The 16,895-nt window shown below is 47.0% G+C and overlaps 1 protein-coding gene and 1 non-coding gene across 2 annotated transcripts in view; one reads left to right on the top strand and one right to left on the bottom strand.

The window, feature by feature from the left end:
• The window catches only part of PDIA4 (protein disulfide isomerase family A member 4), a 136,435-nt gene that overhangs the window by 65,173 nt on the left and 54,367 nt on the right, over window positions 1-16,895 (bottom strand). Inside the window, exons 5-6 of the mRNA XM_040353395.1 lie at window positions 3,646-3,851; window positions 1,562-1,720 (exon numbers count right to left, since the gene is read on the bottom strand). Coding sequence (XP_040209329.1) covers window positions 1,562-1,720; window positions 3,646-3,851 — 365 coding nt within the window. The remainder of the gene's footprint in view (window positions 1-1,561; window positions 1,721-3,645; window positions 3,852-16,895) is intronic.
• LOC120942170 lies at window positions 8,122-8,280 on the top strand. Its single transcript, XR_005749946.1, has one exon. It is a non-coding gene; the product is annotated as a U1 spliceosomal RNA (small nuclear RNA).

Below are 16,895 nucleotides of genomic sequence, written 5' to 3'. Positions count from 1 at the left end.
GCTCAAAGCTCCCACTGATTCTGCATTATGGTGGGTTTAACTATTTCATTTATTACTACCGGGCCTTGGCAAAAAATTTCTTCCATGCAGCCGGTCCCCGGTGCCAAAAGGGTTGGGGACCACTGCTCTAAACCATCTCTTTGCCTTATCAGTACAAGATAATCCCTATTGTTCATTAATTTTTGGATTACCAATTTGACTGACTGGTACTACCAGGGTCCAATTTCCCTAATGTGGTCCTTGTGTATGCGAGTCTGGGGTAAACCGTCGTTTTGCTGCCCACTGACCGCGGGGCCCATTTATACAACCGCTACATTCAGCAGGAACTAAATGTGTTAATGTGTTCTATACATCATCATTTGATCTTAGGAAATATTATATAATAAAAAAATGTATGCATGTACGTACACACACACACACAAACTATATGGACTTATCTCAAACACAACTAGATGCTACTGCTCAAAAGGGGCTCCTCTTTAAATAGTAGCATCTGGTGTTAAGAAACTTTTTTGCCATCTGCACATGTAATATTGACATCATATTTTTTTGAACATCATGCATACCACAGCTCATGTAGTTTTTATATGAAGGTATTTTTCTGTATATTTGTACACAAAAAAAGACTTTTTGGGATATACTCCATTTAGTTACTTGTTTTAGCTGCCTATAGACCCATGGGAGCAATTTTTCTATATTACTATATTTTTTTTTGGGGGGGGGGGGTCTGTCCATATGTTTGAGTAGCTCTGTATGATGGAGATGTGAATAGAAGGTTTCATGGTCTCATATATAGATTGAGTCACAATGTTAGCTCTGATTTCATTTAATTTTACTATACTAGTAATGCATGGAATTCCTGTGTGCTGTAAATTCCAAAAATGTATTCTTCTTTAAAAATATAGGCCCGGATTCAGAAAGCAGTTACGACGGCGTATCTCCAGATACGCCGTCGTAACTCTGAGTGCGGGCCGTCGCATCTCGGCGTCTGATTCATAGAATCAGATACGCCTCAATGTTGCCTAGATATGAGCGGCGCAAGTCTCCTACGGCGTCGTATCTTAGGGTGCAATATTTACGCTGACCGATAGAGGCGCTTCCCTAGACTTCCGCGTTGAATATGCAAATTAGGTAGATACGCCGATTCAGAAACGTATGTCCGCCCGGCGCATTTTTTTACGTTAGGCTTTTTCCGGTGTAAAGTTACCCCTGTTATATGAGGGGTATCCTATGTTAAGTATGGACGTCGTTCCCGCGTCGAATTTTTAAAAGTTTACGTCGTTTGCGTAAGTCGTGGGGGGCAGCTAGCTCTGTGAAATCTCGGAATGGAGAGCCAACATCAAACAAGCAAAATTACAGGAAAGTGGGTGGATCAAGACTCTACATTTTATACCATTGTCGGTATGAAAGTCTATAGAACCTCCCACAGGTATTTATCTAGATGTTAACAGAATGGGGGCACTTTTGAGAGGGCTGGAATGGTTTAAAGATATCAGCAGCTCACATAAAATAGATACAAAGCAAAAAAAAAAAACAACACAATCACATTTAAAATCTATACCTGAATTCTGATAGATTCCAAATTCTCTCTTTTGGTCGTCATTAAAAATTCCAAGGACTACAACGTCATCCCCATCTTTCAAATGCTCCTGTACTTGTTTAATGGTCTGAATCTGTTTAGATGGTGGCCCGGCTTGCTCAGTCATGTAATCAATGATCCCTTAAAAAATGCATTAAAAAAAAAAAAAAAAAGTGTTTTAAAACATCCATGCTCTTGTTGTCAAGAGTGTTGTGTATGGTATGAAAAGCAGAAAGTTTTGAAAATACCAAATGTAGGTTTTGGATGATCAAAAACACATACATAGGACACACACCGTGCTGCAGCTCAGTTTTAGGGTCTTGGCAGTCTTCTTATAACCTAGGCCATCTTTATGTAGGGCAACAATTCTTTTATTCAGATCCTCAGAGGTCTTTGCCATGAGGTGCAATGTTAAACTTCCAGTGATCAGTATGAGAGAGCGATAACACCAAATTTAACACACCTGCTCCCCATTCACACCTGAGACCTCGTAACACCAACGAGTCACATGACACTGGGGACGAAAAATGGCTAATTGGGCCCAATTTGGACATTTTCAAATAGGGGGGTGTACTCACTTTTGTTGCTAGTGGTTTAGACATTAATGGCTGTGTGTGGAGTTATTTTTAGGGGACAGCAAATTTACACCGTTATACAAGCTGTACACTCATTAATTTACATTGTAGCAAAGTGTAATTTCTTCAGGGTTGTCACATGGAAAGATAATAAAATATTTACAAAAATGTGAGGGTGTACTTACTTTTGTAAGATACTGTTTTCTCAAAAAAATTATAGGAAGTACAGTATCATTAGAAGCATAGTGCAGCCCAACATAAGACAAGTATAAAAAATATGATACTAATATAAAAAAAGGAAAATAAATAAATATGTATGTCATTTATTTGGGGGACTAAAAAAAAAATTAACTGGTGTACCCAAATGAATGCACACGTTAGAGTATACACAAAAATATAATAAAAATACATATATATAAAAAATAAAAAAAATGTACATTAACCACTTCAGCCCCATACCATTTGGGTGGTCAAAGACCAGGCCACTTTTTGTGATTAACTGACAATTGCGCGGTCATGCGACGTGGCTCCCAAACAAAATTGACGTTTTTTTCACACTCAAATAGAACTTTTTAGTGGTATTTGATCACCTCTGTGGTTTATATTTTTTGCACTATAAAGCAAAAATAGAGCAAAAATTTAGAAAAATAAATAAATATTTTTTGCTATAATAAATATCACTAATATATATATATATATATATATATATATATATATATAAATTGGCACTGTAGGGGTTAAATGTTCCCTGCATAGTGTTTCTCACTGAAGGGGGGGGATGGGCTCTGTGTCACATGACACTGATCTCTGCTCCGAGTACACAGAGCAGAGATCAGTGCCATTGTCACTAGGCAGAGCAAGATGATGCTTGTTAGCACAAGTATCTCCCCGCTCTATACCTCCGTGAGACGATCGTGGGGATCTCCGCAGCAATCCAGTCCGCGGAACCCACAGTCCAACTCACGGGGAAGGCGGCGCGCTCACAACCACACGGCAGGCATTTATAAGGCCACGTACAGGTACGCGATTATGCCTGTCCGTGCCATTCTGCCGACATATATATACAGTGGGTGGTCCTTACGTGGTTAAAAAAATATGGAAATGTATAAACACAGAGTATGCATATTTTTGTTTAAAAATCTATGGTTTAAAGATTATATGGACATTGTGACCATCATCTGCAAAATGCAAACCAGGTACAGAACCTATACCCAATAGCATATATGTACCAAAAAGCAGTGTGAAAAGGCTTTGGTTTGATTAGGTTAAAATTATATATATATATATATATATATATATATATATATATATATAAAAAAAAAAAAACACACACACACACACACACACACACACACACCTTTAACATTATTAAAACTAAAATCAATTTGATCTGCCTCTTCACATTTCATGCTTTTTGTGTACACTGATAGTAGTTGTTCTAGTATTTTGACAGCCAACAATTTAATCAAATTAAAAAGTACAAATCAGTACCATATTTTTCTCTTGGCCCGTTGTAGTCAAATGCTTTGCCCTTTCGAAAAATCTTCAGTGTGGGGTAGCCAGTTACCCCGTATCTCGTTGCAAGCTCAGCTTCAGCCGTAGCATCAACCTTTGCCAAAGGTATAGGTGGTATTCGTTTACTTAATTCCTGTGCAGCCTTCTCATATTCAGGGGCAAGCTTCTTACAATGTCCACACCTAAAGTACAATTAAATGCAAGATACCAACAGTAATTAATGTAGAATTGTACATGTAAGAGAGCGCGCCCATAAGACCTGCCCTGAAATTTCCAGTGGGGACACTAGTTCTGAGGGCCTTGTGGAGGGGGATTCCCTTAATCTGCAGAGATTTCCTCTCACTTCCCGTTTGGCTATGGGGCAAGAAATAAATGGATGGCAAAAAGACTTAACAGGGGCTATAACCATCTCTTACTCTATCCAAAAAAAAAAAAAAGAAGTGTTGCCTATAGTTCTACTTTAGTCCTAGGGGAGAAAGAGAAAGAGAATACTAAGCAATACATACCCAGCAAAGTGAAAAAAATAAAAATAAAATTGAAAAATCAGTCCACAAGATATTCAATATAAATCAAAATTACAATGTGGTGTCCATCATAAGATCAAAAGATGTCATGAGATTGAAGGAAACATCCCAACGGAAATTTCTGGGGCCCTCTGGCAGAATGAACAAGACGTCCGTCTTACGAATCTGAGCTGTAGTTTTCAAGTAAATCTTAACAGCTCTAACTACATCCAAGGAATGTAGTAATCTCTCTTCCTTAGAAGAGGGTTTAGGAAAAAATGATGGAAGAATCAAATCTTGATTAAGGTGAAAATTAGACACCACCTTGGGCAGCAAGTGGCCGTAAAACGACCCTGTCCTTATGCAGTAACAAATAAGGTGCCTTACATGACAAGGCTGCCAACTCCGACACTCTTCTGGCGGATGCCATGGCCACCAGAAATACTAGTTTCCTAGTCAAAAGGACCAAAGGGATCTCAGACAAGGGCTCAAAGGGCTGCCTTTGCAAGGCAGACAGAACCAAATTTAGATCCCAAGGATACAGGGGAGCTTTAATCGGGGGATTAACCCGAATAACCCCCTGTAAAAAAGACTTCATCAGAGAATGGGTAGCCAAAGGTCTTTGGAAAAAAACCGACAAGGCAGACACCTGCCCCTTGATTGTGCTAACCGCCAAACCTTTTTCCACTCCCAGTTGTAAAAATTCCAGGATTCTCCCAATGGCATATTTGCGGGGATGCCATTTCTTGGCCTCACACCAGGCGATATAGGCCTTCCACACCCTATAGCATGGGTGCTCAACCTGTGGCCCTCCAGCTGTTGCAGAACTACAAGTCCCATGAGGCACTTCAAAGCTGATAGTTACAAGCCTGACTCCCAAAGGCCGAGGCATGATGGGAATTGTAGTTTGGCAACAGCTGGAGAGCCACAGGTTGAGCACCCATGCCCTATAGTATATTAACCTAGAAACTGGTTTTCTTGCGTTTATAAGAGTGGAAATAGCCTGACCCGAAAGGCCTCTGTCCTCGAGAATCAGGGATTCAGCCGCCAGGCCGTTAAATTTAGGGCCTGTAAGGCAGGGTGGAAGAACGGCCCTTGTGAGAGGAGGTCTGGACGTAGAGGGAGGACCCAGGGCTCCTCGATCGCCATCCTCTTTATCAAGGAGTACCAAGGTCTTCGGGGCCACGCTGGAGCCACTAGAATTGTTGGCTTGTGATCCCTTTGAATTCTGTGAAGGAGACGGGGTAGCATCCGTAGCGGAGGGAAGGCATAAATCAGCGCAAACTGATGCCAAGGGCACACCAAGGCATCCGTCCCGCAAGCCAATGGATCCCTCGTTCGAGAGATAAACCTCGCTACCTTTGCATTGAATCTGGACGCCATAACGTCTACCTCCGGAGACCCATCTCCGGCAGATGTCCTGGAACACCTTGGGATGGAGGGACCATTCCCCTGGTGCCATCTGTTGGCGGCTGAGAAAATCCGCCTGCCAATTGTCCACCCCGGGGATAAAAATCGCCGAGATGCAGGGGACATGGGTCTCTGTCCAAGAAAAGATCCGATCTACCTCTCTGGGCTGCCTGACTCCTGGTGGTTTATATAAGCCATGGCAGTGGCAATCCGTACCCTTACTGGGGAGCCCTGCAAAATCTCCGTCCAGCCCAAAAGAGCCAACCGAGCCGCCCGGATCTCCAAGACGTTTATGGATAGGGCTGATTCTGCCCTTGACCATTTCCCCTGTTGGGTTAATCCGTCTAGGGCCCCGTACACACGAGAGGATCTATCCGCTGGAATTGATCTGTGGATCAGTTCCAGCGGATAGATCCGCTGGTGTGTACAATCCAGCGGATCTGTTTCCGCGGATTTTTATCCCCTGGGATGGATTTCCAGCGGATAAAAATTTTAAGACATGCTTTAAAATCTATCCGCTTGAATCCATCCCAACGGATTGATCCGCTGGTCTGTACAGACTCACCGGATCAATCCGTCCGAATGAATCCCCCGCATGCGTCGTAATCGCGGCGACGGCGCGACACGTCATCGCGATGGGATTTCGGCGCGGATTTCGATCCGATGGTGAGTACACTCCATCGGATCAAAATCCGCGGAAATCCTCGAGAGGATTTATCCGCGGATACGGTCCGGCGGACCGTATCCGCGGATCAATCCTCTCGTGTGTACCCGGCATAGGACTGCACCCCAGCCTGATAAACTGGCATCCGAGGTTACTATCCTCCAAGAGGGGGGGCTGAACGATCTTCCCTTCAGAAGATTTTTTGGGACTAACCACCAGCACAGACTGTCTTACCGCATAGGGAAGAGAAATGGGAAGATCCAAGGCCTGGAGCCTTTTGTCCCAGGCTGAGAGAATCGTTCTCTGTAACCTCCGGGAATGGATCTGGGCGTAGGGCACAGCTTCGAAGGTGGCCACTAGTTTCCCTAACAGGCGCATGCAGAGGCGCATGGACGGCTTTGTGTTGCTTAGAATCACTTGGATCAATTCCCTTATCGAATCTACCCTGGACTGGGGGAGAAAGATCCTTTGCCGTCTTGTATCTAGAATCAAACCTAGATATTCCAACCTCCTTGTGGGCTGCAAGGCTGATTTGTCCCGGTTTAGAACCCAACCCAGGGACTCTAGGCAGTTCACTACCAGCAACACCGCCTGATTTAAGCCGGCCGCAGTGTGGTCGACTACCAAAAGGTCGTCTAAGTAAGCCATGACCAGAATGCCCTGTTCCCTTAGGATGGCCAATACAGGGGCCATGATTTTTGTAAAAACCCGAGGAGCCGTGGCTAGCCCGAACGGAAGAGCCACGAATTGGTAATGCCAATGGTTTAGGGCGAACCGCAGGAACCTGTAATGCCCGGGAAAAATTGGAACGTGCAGGTAGGCATCCTTGATATCGATGGAGGCCAAAAACTCCCTTCCTTGAAGGGCGGCAACCACAGAGCGAATGGACTCTTAAAAAGCGGTTTAATAACTTAAGGTCCAGTATAGGCCTGACGTCGCCGTTTGGCTTCGGGACAATGAAGAGGTTTGAGTAAAACCCTTGTCCCTGTTCCCCTGATGGTACTTCCACAATCACTACTTGAGATAGGAGACGATCTAGGGCGGCCAGAAGCGAAGCTTTCTTTAGAGGGTCACCTGGAAGACTTGACGCCTGAAAGTGAGGAGGGGGGAATTCCCGAAACTCCAGCTTGTATCCCTGAGCCACTGAGGACAGAACCCACTGGTCGGTAATTCTGGCCCTCCATAACTCCGAGAAGAACCGGAGCCTTCCCCCCACCCGAGAGAGTGGGGGCGCCCCTTCACAAGGCTGACTTAGGGGCAGCCTTAACCGGCTTGCGATTCCAAGGTCTCTTGTTCCCTGCAGCTTGCCCCTGTGGCCTATTTGCAGCTGCGCGTCCAGGAGGCCGTCGATACTGCCTAGAAGCTGAGGGCCCTGGAACTGGAGAGGTTGGACGCTTAAAAGAGGGACCCCGGAATCTTTTCTTAACCGGCAAGAGGGTGCTCTTACCACTAGAGATCTTTTGTATGTATTTGTCAAGATCTTCTCCAAACAATCTCTCTCCCTGAAAAGAGAAACCAGTAAGGAGTTTCTTGCAGGGGGTTTCTGCAGACCAGTTTTTCAACCATAGTAATCTCCTCATGTGAACCAGAAACAGGGATAGGCGAGAAGCTTGTTGGATCGAATCCTTGATAGCGTCTGTTATATCCTCTGTGTTGTGAGGGACACAAGACTCTGGGCTGGAACAATGGATGTTTATTCAGTACAGGCTGTACACTGGAACATGCATCTCAGGAACATGCATATCTCTGCTTTCTACATGTGTTCTCTCTCTAAGATGGCTACTATGCCCCTTGACCCTTGTCATCACTGCTGGGTGGAGCCAGCCTTAAAGTGCCAGTACATGTGGAACCCTTCAGGTATAACACCTTCCATCCATACTTACCTGGCAGGGGAGACACCATGATCATGAAGGCGGTTCTCCCAGGGCGAGGCACGGCTATTGCACACTCTAGGCCGTGCTGATCGTGATTGTCTTCCCTGCCGCTTCTCGGCCTTTTGGCTGGGACTGGGTGTGGTATCTGTCCTTATCAGTTAGCGGAGCGCTGAAGCACCTCCTACATGGGGAGGGTGGATGCAATCCAATGATGTCATTGCACCTGGAAGGATGGTTTCAGCAGGGACTACGCTGTGCTGCCCGATAGAATACTGGGGGCCGGCCCATGGTTGAGTCTGAGCCATCTGGGAGGGTGCTCCTGGTGAGGATGGGTGCTGCGCTTGGTCTTGGTCTTTTTGCCGAGTTCTAGTCTGGCCTTCTGGCTGGCTGGTGTAAGTACTATCTCTGTCAGCGATCCGGTTGGAGGAGCTGGTAATGCCCTGTGGTGGGACGGGGCAGAACCATGCAAATCCGCTGGGTTGGCTGGCAGGGGTGGAGGGCTGCACTGGCCGGTCGGGGGGTCGGATATGGAACGAAAAGCCTATGGTGCATGTGCCCCTGGAGTGGCAGTCCAGGGGTATCTGAAGATCACTGTGTGTGAGGGACACATTGATTGAAGGATACCACGGTCACTGCACCAGATACACGCTTTTTTTAGCACCTGCCTCCTGGGCCGGGCCTTTTGGCTAGGACCGGAGGAATTTTTTATTCCTGGCCGGAGGGCCTGGTCATTGTTTCACCACAATGGCCACTTCTTTCACTCTCCTCTCCACTATCCCTTCCCCCACTTTATTTAATTTAAGCCTGTGTTTGTCACTTTTTTGTCTTTTTTTGTTGTGCACGTTTTGTGTCACTGTGTGATTAGTAGGGTGCGGGTCCTCGGGCCAGCCCTGAACGTCTTGGGAGTGGGTGGACATGGCCTTCTGGCTTAGTTCGCCTGCTCTCATGGGGTCTCCCTTCGGGGGGGCCCCACCTAGTACTGGGAGGGTTCTGTTTCGGCAGTCCCTCCGAGGAAGTTGGGTCCGTGTCGGCTTCGGTTGCTCGGACCACAGTACCTCAGTCCCCGTCTGGAGCCTAACGCCCCGGGGGATCAGGGTTTGGGTCCCTCTTCACAGGAGGACCACTTGACGTTGCACCCGTCTGCACGTTTTTGTGAACACTCTTTATGTGTGTGCACATTTTTTCTGCACCGGGTGGAGTTTTTTTGGGTGTGTTCACACGCCATAGGCTTTTCAAAAAAAAAAAAACTTCCATCCATCCCTAAAAAAAAACAAAAAAAAAAAAAACAAAAAACAAAAACAAAAAACAATAACAGGCACAAAACATTAACTGATAACTGTCCAATAACAGTCCTCCAAACACAGGAGAATTATGGGACTTCAACCTTCCAGGAACCGTTGCGGGGTTAATATGTCATCGGATCACTTCCGTCTGCCCCGTCGAAAGTCTCGTAACCGCTCTTGCAACTGAAACCGGTCAGGAGGGCGACAGTGTCGTTTAGGCCGGGCATCCAGGGATTCGGGACCGGAGGAAACAGGGCTGGCCGGAATGGGTATCGGCGGGGCCAAGAAGGGATCCCCCAGCTCAGAGGGTAAACAGACCTCCGGACCAGAGCTGGAGGGCTCTGTTGGAGCCGAGTTCAAAAGTTCAGAGTCCCCACAATCATCAGTCTCTGTGCATCCTGATTCGCTGGGAGCAGATCCTTGAGATACTGGTGGTTCAGCCGGCATCAGGGATTCGGGCAGTTGAGAACGAGGACGCAGTTGGTCCGCATGACGTCTGCAAATGGAACCATCTTCCAGGCGGACCTTGTACATCTTGGGTCCCAAAGTCTCTGCAATGACAGCAGGAAGCCAACGGGTGTTGGAAGCCCCATAAGATCTGGCCCATACCTTTTGTTGGGCTGTGAATCGGGGAAGCTCATTGTGTTGGACCATCTTGTCTTGGGACTGTAGTACAGGTTCCTGGACTGTTTGAGGGCGGAGCATATCCAAAACAGTCCATGGCTGCCGCCCCAGAAGGAGTTCTGCTGGAGTTTTCCCAGTGGTCGCATGTGGTGTGTTTCTGTAAGCAGAAAGGAAGGAGTCCAGCTGCTGGGGTGACGGGGACTGTTTACTTGCAGCCACTGTAGCTTTGAAATAGCGTTTAAAAGTCTGCACAAACCGCTCTGCTTGACCATTTGTAGCCAGGTGGTAAGGTGCGGTCAACTTGTGCTTGATGTTGTGGGCAGTCAGGAAACGCTGAAACTCCTGACTGGTGAATTGTGCACCGTTGTCTGTGACGATTTCTCTGGGGTATCCAAACGTAGCAGCGAGATGTTTGTATTGATACAATAAACTTATTTTTGATTTAAAAAAAAACAGTATGGAAACCGTTGCCTTAGTCGTTGGCTGAGTAACAGGAATGACCTCAGGCCACTTTGAATGGGCGTCCACTATGATCAAGAAGGTGTGTCCTCTGATCGGGCCTGCAAAGTCCAAGTGTAGGCGAAACCAAGGAACGGTGGGCCAAGTCCAGGGCTGGACGCACCCTCGAGGAGGGTCTCTTGCCGTTTGTGCACATCCAGCACAAGCATTCACATATGTTGTGATATCTGAGTCTAGGTTTGGCCACCACACATAGCCTCTGGCCTTTTGTTTCATACGTGTGCTCCCGGGATGACCAGTATGTAAGAAGTCCAGAATGTGTCTCTGGAGGGTCTGTGGAATGATCACTCGGTCTCCCCATAAAACACAGTTGCCAGCCACAGTTAATTCCATACGCCTACGGAAATAAGGTTCATACTGGACCGGACCCAGGAGAGTATTGTTTTCAGAAAGGTATGCTTGGTTGTATGGGCTGCTATCTCCCCAGAAGACAAGAAGGACAGGCTGGTGTAACGACAACTCCTGACTGGTGGAGTAGAGTCCATGGACCTCCCTGTCAGTCGGGACATAGCGTTCGCATTAGCATTGGCATGACCACGATACTGAATTTTGTAGCTGTATGCCCCCAAGAACAGGGCATAACGTTGGAGGCGGGCCGCAGTAGTCTGGGAGATGCCTTTGTCAGGGCTAAAGATCTGAAGGAGTGGTTTATGGTCCGTCAGTATGGTGAACTCCCTACCATACAGGTAAAGATGAAACTTCTTAATTGCCCATATCAGCGCAAGTGCCTCTTTGTCAATGTGTGAGTAATTGCTTTCTGCTTTTGTCAAAGACCTGGAGGCAAATGCCACTGGTTTTTCTGACCCATCTGATGTGGGATAGTACCGCCCCCAGACCATAGGGTGAGGCATCACAAGCCAAGGTGAGAGGCTTCTGGAGGTCATAGTGCACAAGCATGCGTGACGCCAACAGCTTCCGCTTAGAAACTTCAAAGGCACGTTGGCATGCAGCCGACCAGTCCCATCTGGAATGTTTCTCCAAAAGCTTGTTCAACGGAAACAAGGTTTGTGCCAGATCTGGCAGGAATTTGTGGTAATAGTTCAGCAAGCCAAGGTATGATCGCAGCTGCTGGACGTTGGTTGGGGCTGGAGCTTTGACTAAAGCATCAACCTTGGCTTCTGTGGTGTGTATACCTTCTGCATCCACAAGGTGGCCACAAAACTCCAATTTAGGCACCATGAATTGGCATTTTGCTAAGTTCACTTTCAGACCCTGTTCTTGGAGTCTCGCCAACACAAGCTCCACATTCTGCTTGTGTTCCTGGTCGGTCCGTCCTGTAATGAGCATGTCATCTAGCAGGCACTGAGTGAAAGGAATGTCCGCCAAAATCTTGTCCATTTTTCGTTGCCAAATGGCTGGGGCAGAGGCTACCCCAAACACCATCCGATTATATTCATACCGTCCCTTGTGGGTGTTGATGGTCAGAAACTTGCGGGAAGAAGGATGGACCTCAAATTGTAAATATGCTTGTTTGAGATCAAGCTTGGTGAACTTTTGACCTCCTGCAAGAGAGGCAAAAATGTCATCTACTCTGGGTAGGGGATACTGGTCTATTTCCAGTTGAGAGTTCAGTGCCATGCGGAAATCGCCACAAATGCGCAAGTCCCCATTCGCTTTCTTTACCGGTACAACTGGTGATGCCCACTCGCTGTGCTCCAGCCGACTTGGTTTGCTTGCACACCTGCTCGGAGTGCGAAAGGTACTGTCCGAGCTTTTAAGAACTTGGGCTGATCGTTGGGTTTCAGCTTGAGTCTCACACAGTCATGCTTTATTTTTCCCAACTGGTCATCAAAAATCTTTGGGAACCGCTGCTTCAGGGACACCACCCATCCCTCATTATCTCCTAATGGAATGGCAACGGTGTTACAGGGACTTATGGCGATGTCTGGCATACCAAAGTGAGCAATCCAGTCTCTCCCAAAGAGAGGGGGTCCCCCATTTTCTAGGATATATAATGGCAGTCTCTTTGTCTGACCCTTGTACAATACCTTTACTTTTGCGTAACCCAGTGGGTGGAGTATCTGCTTTGAGTATGTCTGCAGTTTGATTGGTGTTGGGCGGACAGTTTTTCGGGTCTGAAGTTGTCTCCATTGTTTCTGGGTGATAACTGAAACTGCTGCTCCTGTGTCTACATCCATCTTGAGTCTCTTTCCCTCAACGGTTACATCTACAGTCATTGCGGAGGGTGCTGAATGCATATGATATATGTCTAACCTGTGGAGCACTTCCTCATCCTCTGACTCAGATGATGTATATCTTCCCACCATATATGTCTTTGTCTTGGGGTTCAGAGGTTGTTTATCTCGCACCTTCTTGCTACGGCAAACTCGTTTCAGATGGCCGATCCTACCGCAATTATGACATGTCTGATCCTTAAACCGGCAGACTTTGTGATCATGGTCTGTATTCCCACAACGGTAGCAAGCTGACTCCCGGCTTGGTGGGGGTCTGTATTTCCAGTTTGCAGCAGTTGGCTTGACTGCTGTCCTGAAAACTTCCTGCTTCACCTCTTCCCTTCTGCTCTGGGGGTTCAATTCCTCTGTATCTTTCACAGCCATTTCCATCACTGAAGCTATCTCAATTGCCTTTGTAAGGGTAAGGTCTTTCTCTGTTAACAGTCTCTTTTGTGTTGACTCACAATTCAGTCCCATAACAAACTTATATCTCAGTGCAGTAGGTAGGTAGTCCCCAAAAGAACAGGTAGAGGCTAGTCTGCGAAGGGCGAGCACATAAACTTTAATCTCTTCACCTGTCTGCTGCTGCCTCTGATAGAAGCGAAATCTTTCTGCAATCTCTAATGGTTTAGGCTGGAAGTGATCCTCTAGCAGTGTCAGCAGCTCTGCCAATGTCTTAGCTGCTGGTTTTACAGGGGAAAGCAGATCCCTCAGTGTCATATGTCTTGGCCCCAACCACTGTCAGAAACACTGCTACTTGCCTGTTGTCTGTGATGGCATTTGCACTGAAATACTGTTCCAGCCTCTCAACCCAGGAACTCCAGGATGTCTGTTCTCCATCAAACTCACTTAATGTCCCGATTAATGACATTTTGCTGCTGGGATCTGTGATTGCTTTTATCCAGGTGACAATCCACAATGTCTTTGTCTCTCTCTCAGACTGATAGACACTTTGTAAATCCCATCCTCGTCGCCACTGTTATATCCTCTGTGTTGTGAGGGACACAAGACTCTGGGCTGGAACAATGGATGTTTATTCAGTACAGGCTGTACACTGGAACATGCATCTCAGGAACATACATATCTCCGCTTTCTACATGTGTTCTCTCTCTAAGATGGCTACTATGCCCCTTGTCATCACTGCTGGGTGGAGCCAGCCTTAAAGTGCCAGTACATGTGGAACCCTTCAGGTATAACAGCGTCTACCGCGAAACATAAGGCTCTAGGTAGGTCGGCCAGCTCCTGAGCCTGTTGAGCTGGGCAGTCCCTTATGGCCTGCTTTGCCTGGTCCTTTAAGGCCTGGCAGACGCCAATAGCAGCTACAGCCGGCTGGACCACTGCCCCCGCAGTGGCAAAGGATGCCTTCAATAAGGTCTCAAGTCTCTTATCCACAGGGTCTTTAAACATGTGAATATTGTCTACTGGACACGTTAAAGCTTTATTGACACATGAGATGGCCGCGTCAACAGTAGGGACAACCCACTTTTTCAAAAACTCCTCCTCCAAGGGGTACATAACTGCGAACCTTTTAGGTGGCAAAAAAATCCTGTCTGGTTTAGCCCAGTCCTGAAATATCGGGTCCTTTAACAAAGGATGCACCGGAAACACCAAATTGGCTTGGGGCGCTTTCAGGTAGCCCAATGAGGATACTGCGGAAGCTAGAGGCTGAGGCAAAGTCATTTTAAAAGCTGACCGCACCATATCCGTTAGGGACTGAACCCACAGTTTTTCTGCGTGAGAAGCTGAAAAGGGTTCTTCTATTGTAGAATCCTCAGAACCTAAATGGTCCAGGTGATCCTCGGTCTGGTCTCCTAGATCTTCCAATTCCTCAGGGGAAAGGATATCTTCATCGGGAGATTCAAACCTGGGAGTCGGGGACCTAGCCCGCTTTTTCCCTGATAAAGATGCCGTAATAAGAGTGGCCATCCTCTTTTCCAATCCACCCAAGGTGGAGGCTAACATCTCTTCCGTCACATAGGAAGGAGCTGGTTGAGTAGGGCCAGCCATAGCACCTAGCAACCCTGATGGCTCACCTAGGGCAGCAACCTCCGGATCTTCCAGGGAGGTAGGGGTAGCTGGATTTTGGATATCCTCAGAGCCCGATGGGGAACCCTTTGGCTTTTTTACATTTTTAGCGTTTTTAGCGTTCCCTGCACCCTTAGGAGCCATAATATACAAATTCTGAGGCACTCCGCTAGTATACAACTGACTGTAATAGCTGGAGAGAATACACATATAAACAAATAAATGTGAATCAATAGGCTAGGGTAATGTTAGAAGGAATCTAGACTTCCCATAACCTAAAAAGAGGGATAGTCAATACTGAGCCACAAGGGCCTACAACTATTCCCAGTATAGTATTGACCCCCTTAATGCTGGGCTAGCTGAGAGCACATACAGATGTTAAGTGCTCAAGGTGCTACTTAGTACACAGGCTTTTAGATGAAAACTTGAGCCAGAGGCTCTTTTAGCAAGGTGTACTTCCAACAACTGCCACCGGGTGTCACTGCGCCAGAAGGATCTGTCAAACCTTCCTATGCTGTAGCCAGCACCGCTGCTCCGTGTCCCTACACAGCCTCCAGCAGACTGATAAGTCATCCCCTCTTTAAGTAGAGATTTCCTCCCTGACGTGCAGGGAGGGGGAGACTGTCCGGGCGTCACCCGCCCCCTCCCAGCGGCGCGCCGCCGTCTATTTACTGACGCCGCCAGAGGAAGCAGGGAGCCATGCGGAGAGGCTGGAGCAGCAGACACAGGTAACAGGAAGCCTTGATTGCTTCCATAATGGTATGGTTCCTCTACCTCTCTGTGGAACAAACCCCCTTGTGGCAGAAGCAGCAGCAGCCCACTAGACCAGCCAGGGGAAACCATACCTGGGTGCTTTGAGCCATCCAGCTTGTAAACTTTGTGGTTCTCTTTTGCCCATGCACAGAGGCATAAATAGGCTACCCCAGAGTCCCCTGTGGGGGGCCTACTGACAAACCAAGTTCCGTAGGCCCCCCGCTTACCTTTCCACGCCGCAGGGTATTGCTCTGCAAGAGGCCCAATCTTCTCCCCTCTCCATGGGTATGGTCATAGACCTTCAGGGACCGGGGTCCAGATCAGGAACACCACACACCTGGACCTATAGAGCACTACTGGCAACAGGTATTCATAGGTTAAAAACCCAGTCCTGGAACCCAGAGTCCAGCCCTCCAAGGAGAGGCATTATAGGCAAAACCCCATCCACAAATTGGGGCCCGGGTACCGTCCACTTTGGCTATGAAGCACCTTGGACAGATCCGGTCGGCTGGCCCTGGTCCCAAGGACAACTGCAGGCACAACCTTCAACGTGCACCAACACCTAAGACACTGGCGAAAAAACTGAGGTACTCCCACTATGGGTGGGGGTTATATAGGGAGGGAACTTCCTGTCGGAGAGTGCCAGTGTCCATCACCTGAAGGTACACTATATAACCCATATGTAATGGCTATGCTGCTCTGTGTCCCCTGATGTACGATAAAGAAAAGGTATATACGATTATAAATATAACCAAAAATATATCTCACATCTCCCTATTCAGATGTAGGTCTGGAAATAGGGCAGGATTAAAGCAATAAAATTAGGGTTAGAAAGAACAAATCTCTTCAAAAAAAATAGATAAAGGGTATTTAGGCTAGATTCATGAAGGAGTTAACGTCCCACTCAACGTTAATACCGAACGGCGTGTAGGTACGCAACGCAAAGATCCAGTAAGCTTCCAAAACGAGAAACCCCCCCCGTAACCGGTATTCTCCTCTCCAATGAGGGACGAACTGATCCATCACCAAAAATTGTGTCCCTGTAGGGTCATGATTGTGACATTGTAAATAGTGGCGAGGGACACTATGCTAACATAAAAAAAAGGTAAAACCAATATGTTCGTTAACACGGATAGAAAAAAGGTCCTAATAGTGGATCCCAAAAAAAGCGATCATTTTGAAGTACCCCCCAGTGTTTAGGGATCTCTTTAACCTGTCTAGATTGAACAGAGTAAATAGTAAAAAAGGACCACCTAAACTTGGTGTCCGTTATGTTTTTGGGGTGTACCTGTAGCAGTGAATCTTGCTCAATCCGTGAGATTCGATCAATTTCACCATCAAGGTCAACAGGCAAGTATCCCTTCTACAAAAAGCCCCCCTTAAGGATCGCAGACTGT

The sequence above is a fragment of the Rana temporaria genome, chromosome 5 (genome assembly GCF_905171775.1).
Source record: "Rana temporaria chromosome 5, aRanTem1.1, whole genome shotgun sequence".
NCBI lineage: Eukaryota > Metazoa > Chordata > Amphibia > Anura > Ranidae > Rana > Rana temporaria.
Note: the sequence above shows the minus strand (reverse complement) of the source record. Positions and strands in the feature narration are given on the sequence as shown.